Below are 15,674 nucleotides of genomic sequence, written 5' to 3'. Positions count from 1 at the left end.
TAATTACATGTAATTTATGATTTGGAAACAATGTGCTGGTCTTGCTGGGAGAGGCAGGAAGAGTGTGATGTCAGCCAGGGAAGAATAGAGGAAGCCGGAGGAGGAGAGGGCTGCTGGGAGGGTGAACGCCTTCCCATTTCCTGGCAGCGCCTCTGCTCTGCGCTCCCTTTCTTCTGGGCCAGAGATTAAAATTCTGATGAGTAGATGTTGCTGGATCTCTGTTGTTGGATCGCTGTATGTGGATCTCTTGACTTGATTAGACCCAAGGAAACCTCTCCTGGTCTGGGTGGTCAACACTGAGAGGAATCCACATCACTAGCAAAGATGTACAGTGGATATGGAGGTACCCTTTCACCCTTTTAACCAGCAGGGCTTGTAGACTTGATATAGTTCTATTGTGTTCTAGGGTACGATGGAGTTTTGAAGTGGTGGGATGTTACTTTTGTCTGTAGTGTTACTCTTGTCTTGGAATGGTGGTGTTGGTAGACTAAGTGCGAGGTGATTTTGGTGTAGTTGCTTGTTTTGAAGTATTTCTCACAGTATCAGGCAATGAAGGCATGTTGTAAAATGTTACCTCGCTCTTAACCCATACCAATTTGTGTATAGATATTTTTTTTCTGTTTGTTTTCCCATTGATTGGATGTTTTAGTTTTTCTTGCTGTCTCTCTGTTCCCTCACCATCTCTCTCGGTTTGAGGCTGTATTCTTCTTCTCCAGCTTTGCATAGTCCTGTTTGTCAGACCTGAAGTTTGATCTGCCTGGCACTGCCCTGAAAGCAGGGAAGAAACCCCTCTTCCATTCTTGTTCTTCCTGCTAACAACTCTGGCTATACTATCTCAGTTTTAGACGGTCCCCAGTGTTGTTCTGTAGGTTTGTGGTCGAGGGGGGTGACTGTAGTTTTGTGGTAACTCCCAGGTGGTCTCCCACTGGATGTTTAAATTCATGTGGTTTAATTTGGTCTGTAGGGAGGAAACAAATGGGTCTTTGAAGGTCGTCGGCCCCACAGATCTGTGTTAGGGGGTGTTGAGGTAGACCAGCTTTTTCGGGGGGCAGTGTGTCAACACCTGTGTTCATGCAGTGCTGTGGCTGTCTGTGACTTACTAACATACCCTAGGGTCGGTCCTTCAATATGTGGGTTATGCTTATGATTTGGTCACACTCTGGTCAGGTCCTGTTGTTGTGGAGATTTGAGGAACAGTATTTCAAACCTGTCCCTCATTGCCAGTGTTGTAAACATACCCATGGACTTTGAGACAATGGACAATGACTAGGGGGCTTGACTGAAATCAGAGCACTGCGATGAGTCTGGTAACCAGTATTGAATTTGCATCATATCTGATCTCTTAATTCAGTGGAGGTGTTAGATAACTGTAGAACAGGAGTGAAGGACTGGTGAGAAGAATCGAGAAGGGGGTGGATGGAGAGGGGCTTTTTTTAGGCTCTGGTTGAGAGAAGGGAAGGAAAGGGACACACGTGTTTAGGGGCTTTCTCATAGAGAGCGGACACATGACTCCTAGCCGGGGGCCATTAGGATCAGGAACCAACCTGCTGATCATTTCCTGAATCTGTCGAGGGAGGGAGCACCAAGCAGCCTCTCATAAACCCAATCATTTCAATAGAAACATTGACTCATTTAGTTTGCCTCATTAGCTTGTTTGATTTCCTTTTTTTTCCTTATATAAGCTCACCAAAAGGTTGATGGTTAGAGAGCTGATGCTTAGACCTACTGCTTGGAAATTTGATCATTCTTTATTTAAGCAATAAGACCCGTGGGGGTGTGGCATATGGCCAATATACTGCGGCTAAGGGCTGTTCTAATGCATGGCGCAATGTGGAGTGCTAGGATACAGGTCTTAGCTGTGGTATATTGGTCATGTATCACAAACCCCCGAGGTGCTTTTTTGCTATTATCAACTGGTTACCAATGTAATTAGAGCAGTAAAAATAAATGTTTTGTCATACCCATGGTATACGGTCTAATATACCACAGCTTTCAGCCAATCAGCATTCAGGGCTCGGACCATCCAGTCAGTGTGTTATAGGGTTCCAGTTTATTTCCCATAATCCAGAGCTTTAATGGTTATATAAGGTCAGTAGAGGATGTTTATACTGCACGTGGGGTTACTGGGTGACCCAGAAATGTCTACTTGCTGTATTTTGTGGTGCTAAGTGCCTCTCTACTATTGTACTTGTGTTTTTTGTTGAACCATTTTGTCTGTCCCCAGTGTTGTTTTTGGAGCCGGCTAGCCCTTCCCCTGTCCCTCAGCCCAGTGTTGTATTAGGGAACTGGTATGCCCTACCACCCCTTCACCCTACCCCCACTGCTGATAATTCCTGGGACCCTGGCCCAGTCCTGTGACCCTCTGTTCTGAGTGGTCTACTGTGCCTGTGTTTTTCAGGGCCTGTGTGCCCCAGGGGACAGTAGACCCTGCGTATCTCTGCTGTGTTTGGAATGTTAGAGGGAGACCGGCGGGTTGATAAGGGGTGAAGCCTGTATCTGAGGCCATGTCCGTCCCCATTGGCTGTCCCTTGGCCATGTCAATAGTGCTTTTGTTACTCCAGCTGCACCTCTCTCTGTGGCTGATCACAAAACAGACGGTGTGTTTTCTAACACACTCATTCACAGACTCAACACAATACAGAGACCACATAAACAACTCCCTTGCTTATAAACACCCAAGAGACTCCTTTGACCTGCAGGTGTGATATACACATTAAGATGAGATGGGTGATGCTTTGATGTGCATCATGATGCTGAGGGTGGATCAGAGTGGGTATGATGGAGTGGGTGGCCCCTGTGTGCTTTTTTTTTCCCCCTTCTAGAACTGTTCAGGAACGGGGCCAGCCAGGCAGCAGAACAATGGGTGTAACCATGTCTATGGGCTTCACACCCTGTCCAGCAACACCACACTCATCATGGAACCCGATGGAAGCCTGTAGTTGTGGCATACGACTCTCCTGGTTTTATGTTTGTTATGCTCAATAGATTTCCCCATCGTGTGATCTCGCTGTTTATTCCCAGGCTGACCTATCCTCTTCTGGGACAGGTAGGAACCAGGCAGGACGGGCTGGGTGTATTGTTGGGATGGTTGACTCGGTGCACTGCGTGTGGGTGGCGGTGCAGCAAGGTATTCATCCAAGGCTGAGTGAAGAAAGGATAATGTGTCGCTTACCTGTGTCCTGTTTACTACGTGATGCCCATGATGAGAAGGATCCTCTTGAAGATGTGCGTGTGCAGTAAGTGCCGTGTACTACCAGCTGCAAAGGCGTATACTTAAATATGTTTTGGCACAGTATATGATTTGTGTGTAAAGAAATACTAGTGGTTCCTCAAATGTACTGTATATGGCACAGAAACTATCATATGCCAAATATAATTACCAGTTTATGGTGAAGAGGTGCAACTATGTATTAGTCTGTCCATCCCTCACGCTCCATGATCCCCTTTTTGCATTTTATTTAGCTTGTTTTGCCTCTTTCGGTCTCTGTCCGTATTGAAGGAAAAGAAAATGGGTTCAGTCAATATTCCAGGCAGAGAGCTTTATCTCAGTCTCTGGCCTGTTCTAGAGTTTTGTTTTCCTCAACCATCCTCCTTTTTAGAGTTTCCGATTTCAGACTTCCTGTAGAATGTCACCATTTCCTCTGCCTTGGGTTTGGCAGCTGGGTGTCTCTGGGTTTGTTTGTGAGTCTGAGCTGTTTGCAGTAGTACAGTTGACTGATTGATTGTAAAAGGCCTCTAATTGACTTATCAGGGAAATCATCTTACCAGGGATCAGTATGTGATTAAATATACATTTTTCACCAGGCAGACTTTAGCTTTTAACTTTACCTTCACTTTTAACTTTACCTACATCTTCCATGTGAAAATCACTGAATTGAGTGAAATATTAATTTTACATATGATATTTACTGTAGTTCTGTTTCGAGCTGTAGGACCTCTCCCTCGTCTCTCTATAGATTTCACACTCACAGCCCCTTCTCCTTGGATGGGTTTTGCTGAGTGATATGGATGTAGATGAAATGCTACTGTAGGGAATGAGTGTTGGGCTATGGGGACTCAATTGGATGTAGTGAATTGTATTGAGCGTAGCTGGCCAGCTCAGTTCTGTGTTTTATGACGTGAGGCATTTGTAGCTGTGACTGCTGTTTCCTGTCTACCACAAGTTCAAAATAAACCTTGACTTCCTTCCTAAGGGCCTGAATGCATCTCTGTATCTAAGGAACTCATATTACGGCTGCTGACCAAACAAGACAACACCGATCAAACTAACAGTCTTCTCCAAGGTGGCATAGCAGTTCAGACGTCTTTTGTCCTCGTCTTGTCGTGTCCTGTATATATATATATATTTACAACTTTTTCACATACATTTTATTTTTATTTTCCATCAACTCATCTTCAAAACACTCTCCTGCAACCCGCCTCACCAATGTATATTTATAAAAAAGTATTATTTACCTCAGATCTGTAATCCTCCAAGAAGCTAGCCAGAAACTCCAAGAAGCTAGCCTGAAACTAGCCAGAAGCTAATCCAGAAGCTAGTTCAGAAGCTAGTTCAGAAGCTAGTTAGCTCCTTTACTGGCAAATCGTTAATATTCAGCTAACCACGGTTTGTGGTCATCAGCTATCCTTTAGCTCGAAAATCTATCGCCAGTTCTGTACGGCGCAGCGCGGCTCGGAACGGAACATACCGGACCAATTTTTCTCTCCATGTCCCTGGACATTCATACCCGGATCTCACAGCTAGCTAGCTGCTATCCGTGTGACCATCGGCCTTCGTCGATTCCGGAGCAAACATCAATTATTCCGGAGCTAGCAAGCTCCGTCAATCACTCCTGAGTTCCATCAATCACACCTGGGCTGCAGTCACCTATCCGGACCCGTTTTACTGCCTTCGCGGAGCCCCACCGGGCCTTCACAACTGGACTGCCGACGTTATCTACCCGAAGGAGTTATTCGGCCGGCTCCTCCGTCGCGACGTTACCTGAACGCCCATCTGCGGCCTGCTAACCGTTAGCTGTCTTACCGGCTGCTATCTGAATAGACAATCGGACAATTTTTTATTATTATTTTAAAAAAAAAATATTATTTTTTTAAATTATTATTATTATCTTTTCTTCTTGGGCCTCTATAACTATATCTATTGTTTTTATTTTTGTTGTTGTTGTGTGATTTGGATTAATCCCCTCTACCACACGGAACCCCACTAATCTACTGACGGAACGTAAGGGGTGGCTAACAGACCTCCATCCTATGCTAGCTTGCTACCGATGCCCTGGCTAGCTGTCTAAATCACCAACCAACCTCTCCACTCACCGGACCCTTTTGATCACTCGACTAAGCATGCCTATCCTTAATGTCAATATGTCTTGTCCATTTCTGTTCTGGTTAGTGTTTATTGGCTTATTTCACTGTAGAGCCTCTAGTCCTGCTCACTATACCTTATCCAACCTATTAGTTCCACCACCCACACATGCAATGACATCTCCTGGTTTCAACGATGTTTCTAGAGACAATATCTCTCTCTTCATCACTCAATACCTAGGTTTACCTCCACTGTATTCACATCCTACCATACATTTGTCTGTACATTATACCTTGATGCTATTTTATCGCCCCCAGAAACCTCCTTTTACTCTATGTTTCAGACGTTCTAGACGACCAATTCTCATAGCTTTTAGCCGTACCCTTATTCTACTCCTCCTATGTTCCTCTGGCGATGTAGAGGTGAATCCAGGCCCTGCAGTGCCTAGCTCCACTCCTATTCCCCAGGCGCTCTCTTTTGACGACTTCTGTAACCGTAATAGCCTTGGTTTCATGCATGTTAACATTAGAAGCCTCCTCCCTAAGTTTGTTCTATTCACTGCTTTAGCACACTCTGCCAACCCGGATGTTCTAGCTGTGTCTGAATCCTGGCTTAGGAAGACCACCAAAAATTCTGAAGTTTTAATTCCAAACTACAACATTTTCAGACAAGATAGAACTGCCAAAGGGGGCGGTGTTGCAATTTACTGCAAAGATAGCCTGCAGAGTTCTGTCCTACTATCCAGGTCTGTACCCAAACAATTTGAACTTCTACTTTTAAAAATCCACCTCTCTAAAAACAAGTCTCTCACCGTTGCCGCCTGCTATAGACCACCCTCTGCCCCCAGCTGTGCTCTGGACACCATATGTGAACTGATTGCCCCCCATCTATCTTCAGAGTTCGTGCTGCTAGGCGACCTAAACTGGAACATGCTTAACACCCCAGCCATCCTACAATCTAAACTTGATGCCCTCAATCTCACACAAATAATCAATGAACCTACCAGGTACCTCCCCAAAACCTTAAACACGGGCACCCTCATAGATATCATCCTAACCAACTTCCCCTCTAAATACACCTCTGCTGTCTTCAACCAAGATCTCAGCGATCACTGCCTCATTGCCTGCATCCGTAATGGGTCAGCGGTCAAACGACCTCCACTCATCACTGTAAAACGCTCCCTGAAACACTTCTGCGAGCAGGCCTTTCTAATCGACCTGGCCGGGGTATCCTGGAAGGATATTGATCTCATCCCGTCAGTAGAGGATGCCTGGATATTTTTTAAAAATGCCTTCCTAACCATCTTAAATAAACATGCCCCATTCAAGAAATTTAGAACCAGGAACAGATATAGCCCTTGGTTCTCCCCAGACCTGACTGCCCTTAACCAACACAAAAACATCCTATGGCGTTCTGCATTAGCATCGAACAGCCCCCGTGATATGCAGCTGTTCAGGGAAGCTAGAAACCATTATACACAGGCAGTTAGAAAAGCCAAGGCTAGCTTTTTCAAGCAGAAATTTGCTTCCTGCAACACTAACTCAAAAAAGTTCTGGGACACTGTAAAGTCCATGGAGAATAAGAACACCTCCTCCCAGCTGCCCACTGCACTGAAGATAGGAAACACTGTCACCACTGATAAATCCACCATAATTGAGAATTTCAATAAGCATTTTTCTACGGCTGGCCATGCTTTCCACCTGGCTACTCCTACCCCGGACAACAGCACTGCACCCCCAACAGCAACTCGCCCAAGCCTTCCCCATTTCTCCTTCTCCCAAATCCATTCAGCTGATGTTCTGAAAGAGCTGCAAAATCTGGACCCCTACAAATCAGCCGGGCTAGACAATCTGGACCCTTTCTTTCTAAAATTATCTGCCGAAATTGTTGCCACCCCTATTACTAGCCTGTTCAACCTCTCTTTCGTGTCGTCTGAGATTCCCAAAGATTGGAAAGCAGCTGCGGTCATCCCCCTCTTCAAAGGGGGGGACACTCTTGACCCAAACTGCTACAGACCTATATCTATCCTACCGTGCCTTTCTAAGGTCTTCGAAAGCCAAGTCAACAAACAGATTACCGACCATTTCGAATCTCACCATACCTTCTCTGCTATGCAATCTGGTTTCAGAGCTGGTCATGGGTGCACCTCAGCCACGCTCAAGGTCCTAAACGATATCTTAACCGCCATCGATAAGAAACATTACTGTGCAGCCGTATTCATTGATCTGGCCAAGGCTTTCGACTCTGTCAATCACCATATCCTCATCGGCAGACTCGACAGCCTTGGTTTCTCAAATGATTGCCTCGCCTGGTTCACCAACTACTTCTCTGATAGAGTTCAGTGTGTCAAATCGGAGGGTCTGCTGTCCGGACCTCTGGCAGTCTCTATGGGGGTGCCACAGGGTTCAATTCTTGGACCGACTCTCTTCTCTGTATACATCAATGAGGTCGCTCTTGCTGCTGGTGAGTCCCTGATCCACCTCTACGCAGACGACACCATTCTGTATACTTCCGGCCCTTCTTTGGACACTGTGTTAACAACCCTCCAGGCAAGCTTCAATGCCATACAACTCTCCTTCCGTGGCCTCCAATTGCTCTTAAATACAAGTAAAACTAAATGCATGCTCTTCAACCGATCGCTACCTGCACCTACCCGCCTGTCCAACATCACTACTCTGGACGGCTCTGACTTAGAATACGTGGACAACTACAAATACTTAGGTGTCTGGTTAGACTGTAAACTCTCCTTCCAGACCCATATCAAACATCTCCAATCCAAAGTTAAATCTAGAATTGGCTTCCTATTTCGCAACAAAGCATCCTTCACTCATGCTGCCAAACATACCCTTGTAAAACTGACCATCCTACCAATCCTCGACTTTGGCGATGTCATTTACAAAATAGCCTCCAATACCCTACTCAACAAATTGGATGCAGTCTATCACAGTGCAATCCGTTTTATCACCAAAGCCCCATATACTACCCACCATTGCGACCTGTACGCTCTCGTTGGCTGGCCCTCGCTTCATACTCGTCGCCAAACCCACTGGCTCCATGTCATCTATAAGACCCTGCTAGGTAAAGTCCCCCCTTATCTCAGCTCGCTGGTCACCATAGCATCTCCCACCTGTAGCACACGCTCCAGCAGGTATATCTCTCTAGTCACCCCCAAAACCAATTCTTTCTTTGGCTGCCTCTCCTTCCAGTTCTCTGCTGCCAATGACTGGAACGAACTACAAAAATCTCTGAAACTGGAAACACTTATCTCCCTCACTAGCTTTAAGCACCAACTGTCAGAGCAGCTCACAGATTACTGCACCTGTACATAGCCCACCTATAATTTAGCCCAAACAACTACCTCTTTCCCAACTGTATTTAATTTTAATTTATTTATTTATTTTGCTCCTTTGCACCCCATTATCTTTTTATTTCTACTTTGCACATTCGTCCATTGCAAAACTACCATTCCAGTATTTTACTTGTATTTACTTTGCCATCATGGCCTTTTTTGCCTTTACCTCCCTTCTCACCTCATTTGCTCACATTGTATATAGACTTGTTTATACTGCATTATTGACTGTATGTTTGTTTTTACTCCATGTGTAACTCTGTGTCGTTTTATCTGTCGAACTGCTTTGCTTTATCTTGGCCAGGTCGCAATTGTAAATGAGAACTTGTTCTCAACTTGCCTACCTGGTTAAATAAAGGTAAAATAAAAAATAAATAAATAAAACAGTGCTTGACAAAACCACAATGCTCAGTAGAACTGTGGTTACCATTGACAATAATAATTACACTTCCTCCTGGGGAGAACAGTTCAAATGGATATTTGATTTGTGTGTAATAGGACTGAGTCTGTGTATTGAAGCTAAAATCTTTGTGCTTTGAGGTTGCCTCACCTGAGGCTTCCTAACGTCATAGGGCCTGTCTCCCTCTGTGTGGGGCTGTTGTCCTGGCGGGAGTCCCCAGCGATTTGGTGTGTGTTTAATCTCGTCTCAATCACTCCCTCTTCTTCTCCTATCTAAAAGATCCTTGTTTGGGGCCTGTGTGATGATGTTACTAATGCTGTGACAAAATCCCCTGTGTCAGGGCCTGGTACGCCAATGCTCATTTACTCACAATGAACTCCGAGACGCACAGTTTATCTAGACGGGGAAATCTCTCTATTCCTCTTTCTCTCTCTCTCATCCCTGCACTACCATCTTCCTTGATACAAGTGCAACATGGTTGTAATGTTGTGCTGTGGCCAGGCAGCTCTAGAGGAAGAGCGTGGGTGGTAGTGCACAGAGATAGTGGGCAGGCAGCTCTAGAGGAAGAGCGTGGGTGGTAGTGCACAGAGATAGTGGGCAGGCAGCTCTAGAGGAAGAGCGTGGGTGGTAGAGCACAGAGATAGTGGGCAGGCAGCTCTGAGGAAGAGCGTGGGTGGTAGAGCACAGAGATAGTGGGCAGGCAGCTCTAGAGGAAGAGTGTGGGTGGTAGAGCACAGAGATAGTGGGCAGGCAGCTCTAGAGGAAGAGCGTGGGTGGTAGAGCACAGAGATAGTGGGCAGGCAGCTCTAGAGGAAGAGCGTGGGTGGTAGAGCACAGAGATAGTGGGCAGGCAGCTCTAGAGGAAGAGCGTGGGTGGTAGAGCACAGAGATAGTGGGCAGGCAGCTCTAGAGGAAGAGCGTGGGTGGTAGAGCACAGAGATAGTGGGCAGGCAGCAGTAATGTGTTTGAAGTCTGCACTGTGTCTCTGTTATCCCTTGATCTTCACTGGTCTTTTGTTTCCAGTGTGGAAATGGTGACACACAGTACCCTCGCTGCTTGACCTTGCACCACAGGAAGAGCGAGGGAATATGGAGGCATACAGAGGATGCAGGAGTAGAAATAGTCAGACTGCCTTTTGACATGTAACATTTTGAGTTGCTGAATGCTTTATGGCAGATGCATTATAACAAATTATGGCTTGTTGAAAGTTGGATAATCAAAATGAATGTTGACATGTCAGAACATTTGAACCTGTAGATTTGCCACACCCTAAAACGAACTGATCTGTCAGATAATTAGACAACTTGCTGGTGCTTTTAAACCAAAAACAACAAACTCTCTGCATATCACTGTTCATGCAAAAGAGATACAGATAAACATCTCTCCAAGGCACGAGATTAAATGTTTTCTTACATAATCTCTCCAAGAGCTTTCAGGGCTGCATTTACAGTATAATAAGATGCTTTGATGTGAAGAGCTGGTATTTGTCCCAGGAGTGTTGTCACGACTCCTACCAAAGGTGGCTCCCCTTCCTGTTCGGGTGGCGGTCGTCGTCACCAGCCTACTAGCTGCCACTGATCCCTTTTCCCCCCTTTCTGTTTATTAGTTGCACCTGTGTTTAGTTTAGGCTAATTGGTTGGGCTTTATTTACCAGCCGGCCCGCCTGCTGGTTGTGCGGGATTATTTCAGTGTACGCCTGTACACGGCTGTAGGTCACGGTTGTCTGTGTGTTTGTATTTTGCTGGACTGTTTAAGATCCCAGTGTTTGTGGCATTTGTTTGGGGCATTTGTTTGGGTTGGCGTTGTTTCACCGTTGTGGTGCATTAAAAGTAGCGCTACCCTGAACTCTGCTTCCTGCGCCTGACTTCTTCCTCCACTACACCCCGGGAGTTACATGTGTGGAGCCCCTGCAGCTTATTAGGGAACACAGTTTGAAAAATGTCCATCTTGATTCATAAGGATAAAGTGCATAGACCGATCAAGATCTCAAGAAATGTGTATTTTGAGAATAAACTCACGGCATAATTGAGTTCCTGTGAAAGAACAATGGAAGCCGGATTCAATTGTAAAAAAAAATCTGCTCTGCTCATTTTGATGTTTTCCTGCAGTGCCTGAGGACAAATTCCAAACTGGCCCCATTTTGTCTGTCACTGTGTAACTTCTTCTAAAGCCTTCCCTCTCTTGTCTCTGCAGGGAGTCCCTCCAGAGCTGTGTCCTCCATGTCCCTTTCCATGCGCCCGTCGCGCCGAGTCCTTTCCAGATCCATCACTAGGAGCCAGTCCTTTGCTGGAGTCAACTCCTACGATAAGCCCTACAGGTGAGGACACTCCCTCTGAGGTCTAATGTACATTACTGTTAAAAAGCATTCGGAAAGTATTCAGACCCCTTGACTTTTTCCACATTTTGTTAAGTTACAGCCTTATTAACAGTAATGTAACAGTAATTATTTTTCCTCATCAATCTACACACACTACCCCATAATGACGAAGCAAAAAACGTAAATATTATATTTACATGTTTTCAGACCCTTTACTTTGAAGTACCTTTGGCAGCGATTACAGCCTTGAGTCTTCTTGGGTATGACACTACAAGCTGGGCACACCTGTATTTGGGGAGTTTCTCCCATTCTTCTCTACAGAGCCTCTCAAGCTCTGTCAGTTTGGATGGGGAGTGTCGCTGCACAGCTATTTTCAGGTCTCTGCAACAATGTTGTCCGGGCTCTGGCTGGGCCACTCAAGGACATTTAGACACCCCTGTCCCGAAGCCACTCCTGCGTTTTCTTGGCTGTGTGCTTAGGGTCGGTGGATGGTGAACCTTCGCCCCAGTCTGAGGTCCAGAGCGCTCTGGAGCAGGTTTTCATCAAGGATGTCTCTATACTTTTCTCCGTTCATCTTTCCCTCGATCATGACTAGTCTCCCAGTCCCTGCCGCCGGACAACATCCCCACAACATGATGCTGCCACCACCATGCTTCATCGTAGGGATGGTGCCAGATTTCCTGCAGACGTGCCACTTGGCATTCAGGCCAAATAGTTCAATCTTGGTTTCATCAGTCCAGAGAATCTTGTTTCTCATGGTCTGAGAGTCCTTAAGGTGCCTTTTGGCAAACTCCAAGCGGGCTGTCATGTGCCTTTTACTGAGGAGGGGCTTCTGTCTGGCACTCTACCATAAAGCCCTGATTGGGGGTGTGCTTCAGAGATGGTTGTCCTTCTGGACGGTTCGCCCAGCTCCACAGAGGAACTGTGGAGCTCTGTCAGAGTGAGCATCGGGTTATTGGTCACCTCCCTGACCAAGGCCCTTCTCCCCATATTGCTCAGTTTGGCCGGGCGGCCAGCTTTAGGAAGAGTCTTGGTGGTTTCAAACTTCTTCCATTTAAGAATTATGGAGGCCACCGTGTTCATGTGGGCCTTAAATGCTGCAGACATTTTTTGTACCCTTCCTCAGATCTGTGTCTTGGTTTTTGTTCTGACATGCACTGTCAACTGTGGGACCTTTTTTATATAGACAGGTGTGTGTCTTTCCAAATCATGTACAATCAATTCAATTTACAACAGGTGGACTCCAAGTTGTAGAAACATCTCAAGGATGCTCAATGGAAACAAGATGCACCTGAGCTCAATTTCGAGTCTCATAGCAAAGGTTCTGAATATTTATGTAAATAAGGGATTTCTGTTTTTTATTTGTAATAAATTTGCACACACAAAAAATCATCTTTTTCCCCTGTCATTATGGGGTATTGTGTGTAGATTGAGGAAGAAAATGTATTAAATCCATTTTAGAATAAGTCTAACGTAACAAAATGTCAAATAGAAGGGGTCTGAATACTTTCTGAATTTTGTGTGTGTGTGTGTATACAGTGGGGCAAAAAAGTATTGTCAGCCACCAATTGTGCAAGTTCTCCCACTTAAAAAGATGAGAGGCCTGTAATTTTCATCATAGGTACACTTCAACTATGACAGACAAAATGAGAAGAAAGAAATCTGAAAATCACATTGTAGGATTTTTAATGAATTTATTTGCAAATTATGGTTGAAAATAAGTATTTGGTCACCTACAAACAAGCAAGATTTCTGGCTCTCACAGACCTGTAACTTCTTCTTTAAGAGGCTCCTCTGTCCTCCACTCGTTACCTGTATGAATGGCACCTGTTTGAACTTTTTGTCAGTATAAAAGACACCTGTCCACAACCTCAAACAGTCACACTCCAAACTCCACTATGGGCAAGACCAAAGAGCTGTCAAAGGACACCAGAAACAAAATTATAGACCTACACCAGGCTGGGAAGAGTGAATCTGCAATAGGTAAGCAGCTTGGTTTGAAGAAATCAACTGTGGGAGCAATTATTAGGAAATGGAAGACATAAAAGACCACTGATAATCTCCCTCGATCTGGGGCTCCACGCAATATCTCACCCCGTGGGGTCAAAATGATCACAAGAACGGTGAGCAAAAATCTCAGAACCACACGGGGGGACCTAGTGAATGACCTGCAGAGAGCTGGGACCAAAGTAACAAAGCCTACCATCAGTAACACACTACGCCGCCAGGGACTCAAATCCTGCAGTGACAGTGTCCCCCTGCTTAAGCCAGTACATGTCCAGGCCCGTCTGAAGTTTGCTAGAGAGCATTTGGATGATCCAGAAGAAGATTGTGAGAATGTCATATGGTCAGATGATACCAAAATAGAACTTTTTGGTAAAAACTCAACTCGTTGTGTTTGGAGGACAAATAATGCTGAGTTGCATCCAAAGAACACCATACCTACTGTGAAGCATGGGGGTGGAAACATCATGCTTTGGGGCTGTTTTTCTGCAAAGGGACCAGGACGACTGATCCGTGTAAAGGAAAGAATGAATGGGGCCATGTATCGTGAGATTTTGAGTGAAAACCTCCTTCCATCAGCAAGGGCATTGAAGATGAAACGTGGCTGTCATGCTGAAAGACCCAATGATCCCAAACACACCGCCCGTGCAACGAAGGAGTGGCCTCGTAAGAAGCATTTAAAGGTCCTGGAGTGGCCTAGCCAGTCTCCAGATCTCAACCCCATAGAAAATCTTTGGAGGGAGTTGAAAGTCCGTGTTGCCCAGCAACAGCCCCAAAACATCACTGCTCTAGAGGAGATCTACATGGAGGAATGGGCCAAAATACCAGCAACAGTGTGTGAAAACCTTGTGAAGACTTACAGAAAACGTTTGACATCTGTCAATGCCAACAAAGGGTATATAACACAGTATTGAGAAACTTTTGTTATTGACCAAATACTTATTTTCCACCATAATTTGCAAATAAATTCATAAAAAATCCTACAATGTGATTTTCTGAAGAAAAAAAAAATCATTTTGTCTGTCATAGTTGAAGTGTACCTATGATGGAAATTACAGGCCTCTCATCTTTTTAAGTGGGAGAACTTGCACAATTGGTGGCTGACTAAATACTTTTTTGCCCCTGTGTGTGTGTATATATTACACACGGAGTATACAAAACATTGAGAGCATTTGGTCATCCCATGACAAATCACATTTTATTTGTCACATGCACATATTTAGCAGATGTTATTGTGGGTGTAGCAAAATCATAGCTCCAACAGTGCAGTAGAATCGAACAAGCAAAGCTTTGGTCTATCCAAAGGGATTTTCTTTATTCCCTGTCAGGTAGAATGGAGGAAAATCAAGGGCACTAGTTATTTATTAATGAAGGTCCATCTACTAGAAACCAGGTCAGAATATGAAAGGAGGAACAGAGAGGAGAATGGAGTGGGTATGCTTGAGTAACATGCACAAAAGTTTGTGTTAGAGACCGAGAGCCTCAGGAGATGGTGGAAGAGGAAATTTAGTCATCTCTAGAAGTTAGAATTTAGCTGAAAAAATAGAGATATTAATTACGCTGTCTACAGTTGTAAGGAATGCATTAACATGAAGCAGTAGTTATGATTCACTTCATGGTTATTAGTTTTATGTCTGGATGAGGGAGTGAAAGATGTGTTGAGTCTTATAAGATAATATCTTGCGTGAGTTTTTTTCAAAGATGAAGAGATTATGAGCAGGCTAGACAGACTAATGCATTTCTCTTCCGTAGCCCATTGACTGGCCTGTCATCTGTGAAAGAGGAGTCTTGACTTACATTGATTACCTGTTGGATTTTATCAAGTGTAACTTATTATTTTAACTCAGAATGTTATCATTACCCCTGACTGTGCAAATCTTTGCTTAACACAAGTTGCAATAGAATATGCTTTGGAAGGGTGTGTTGGAGATGGGATACTCCATCAGTGTCCTTGCTAGTGAGGAGACCTCAACATGTCTTTGGCCTGTTCTGTATGAATGAGACTTATCTCCATGTCATGTTTAAATAACATTGATTCCATTAATTCACCAACAGTCAGTGATTGCAGTGCTGCATTTTCAGTCTTGCCATTAGTAAAAAGTATTGTTTATGTTTTAGAAATCTATCAGCGTTCAGCACCCTGGGGGTCACCAGGAAGCCCTCCAGAGTCAGCAGGATGTTCACCCTCTCTGCTAAATCACCACCGCCCAAGGTGCCCCAGCCTGAGAGGCTAGACGAAGTCTATGAGGCTCTGAAGAGAGGCCTGCAGTGAGCGCACACACACACACACAGAGACAGAAAG

At 44.9% G+C, this 15,674-nt stretch overlaps 1 protein-coding gene across 9 annotated transcripts in view; it reads left to right on the top strand.

Annotated features, from left to right (window-relative positions):
- The window catches only part of LOC109867140 (rho family-interacting cell polarization regulator 1-like), an 81,089-nt gene that overhangs the window by 28,665 nt on the left and 36,750 nt on the right, over positions 1-15,674 (top strand). For 3 of the 9 annotated variants that reach the window (XM_031801726.1, XM_031801732.1, XM_031801727.1), the window contains exons 2-3: positions 11,245-11,368; positions 15,491-15,640. In XM_031801726.1, the coding sequence (XP_031657586.1) occupies positions 11,271-11,368; positions 15,491-15,640 (248 nt within the window). In that variant the 5' untranslated portion in view covers positions 11,245-11,270. Of the gene's footprint in view, positions 1-189; positions 344-3,055; positions 3,237-11,244; positions 11,369-15,490; positions 15,641-15,674 lie in introns of those variants that run through there. The other 6 variants (XM_031801728.1, XM_031801725.1, XM_031801723.1 and 3 more) reach the window with 6 other exon arrangements.

The sequence above is a fragment of the Oncorhynchus kisutch genome, linkage group LG22, assembly GCF_002021735.2.
Source record: "Oncorhynchus kisutch isolate 150728-3 linkage group LG22, Okis_V2, whole genome shotgun sequence".
Classification (NCBI taxonomy): Eukaryota; Metazoa; Chordata; class Actinopteri; order Salmoniformes; family Salmonidae; genus Oncorhynchus; species Oncorhynchus kisutch.
Note: the sequence above shows the minus strand (reverse complement) of the source record. Positions and strands in the feature narration are given on the sequence as shown.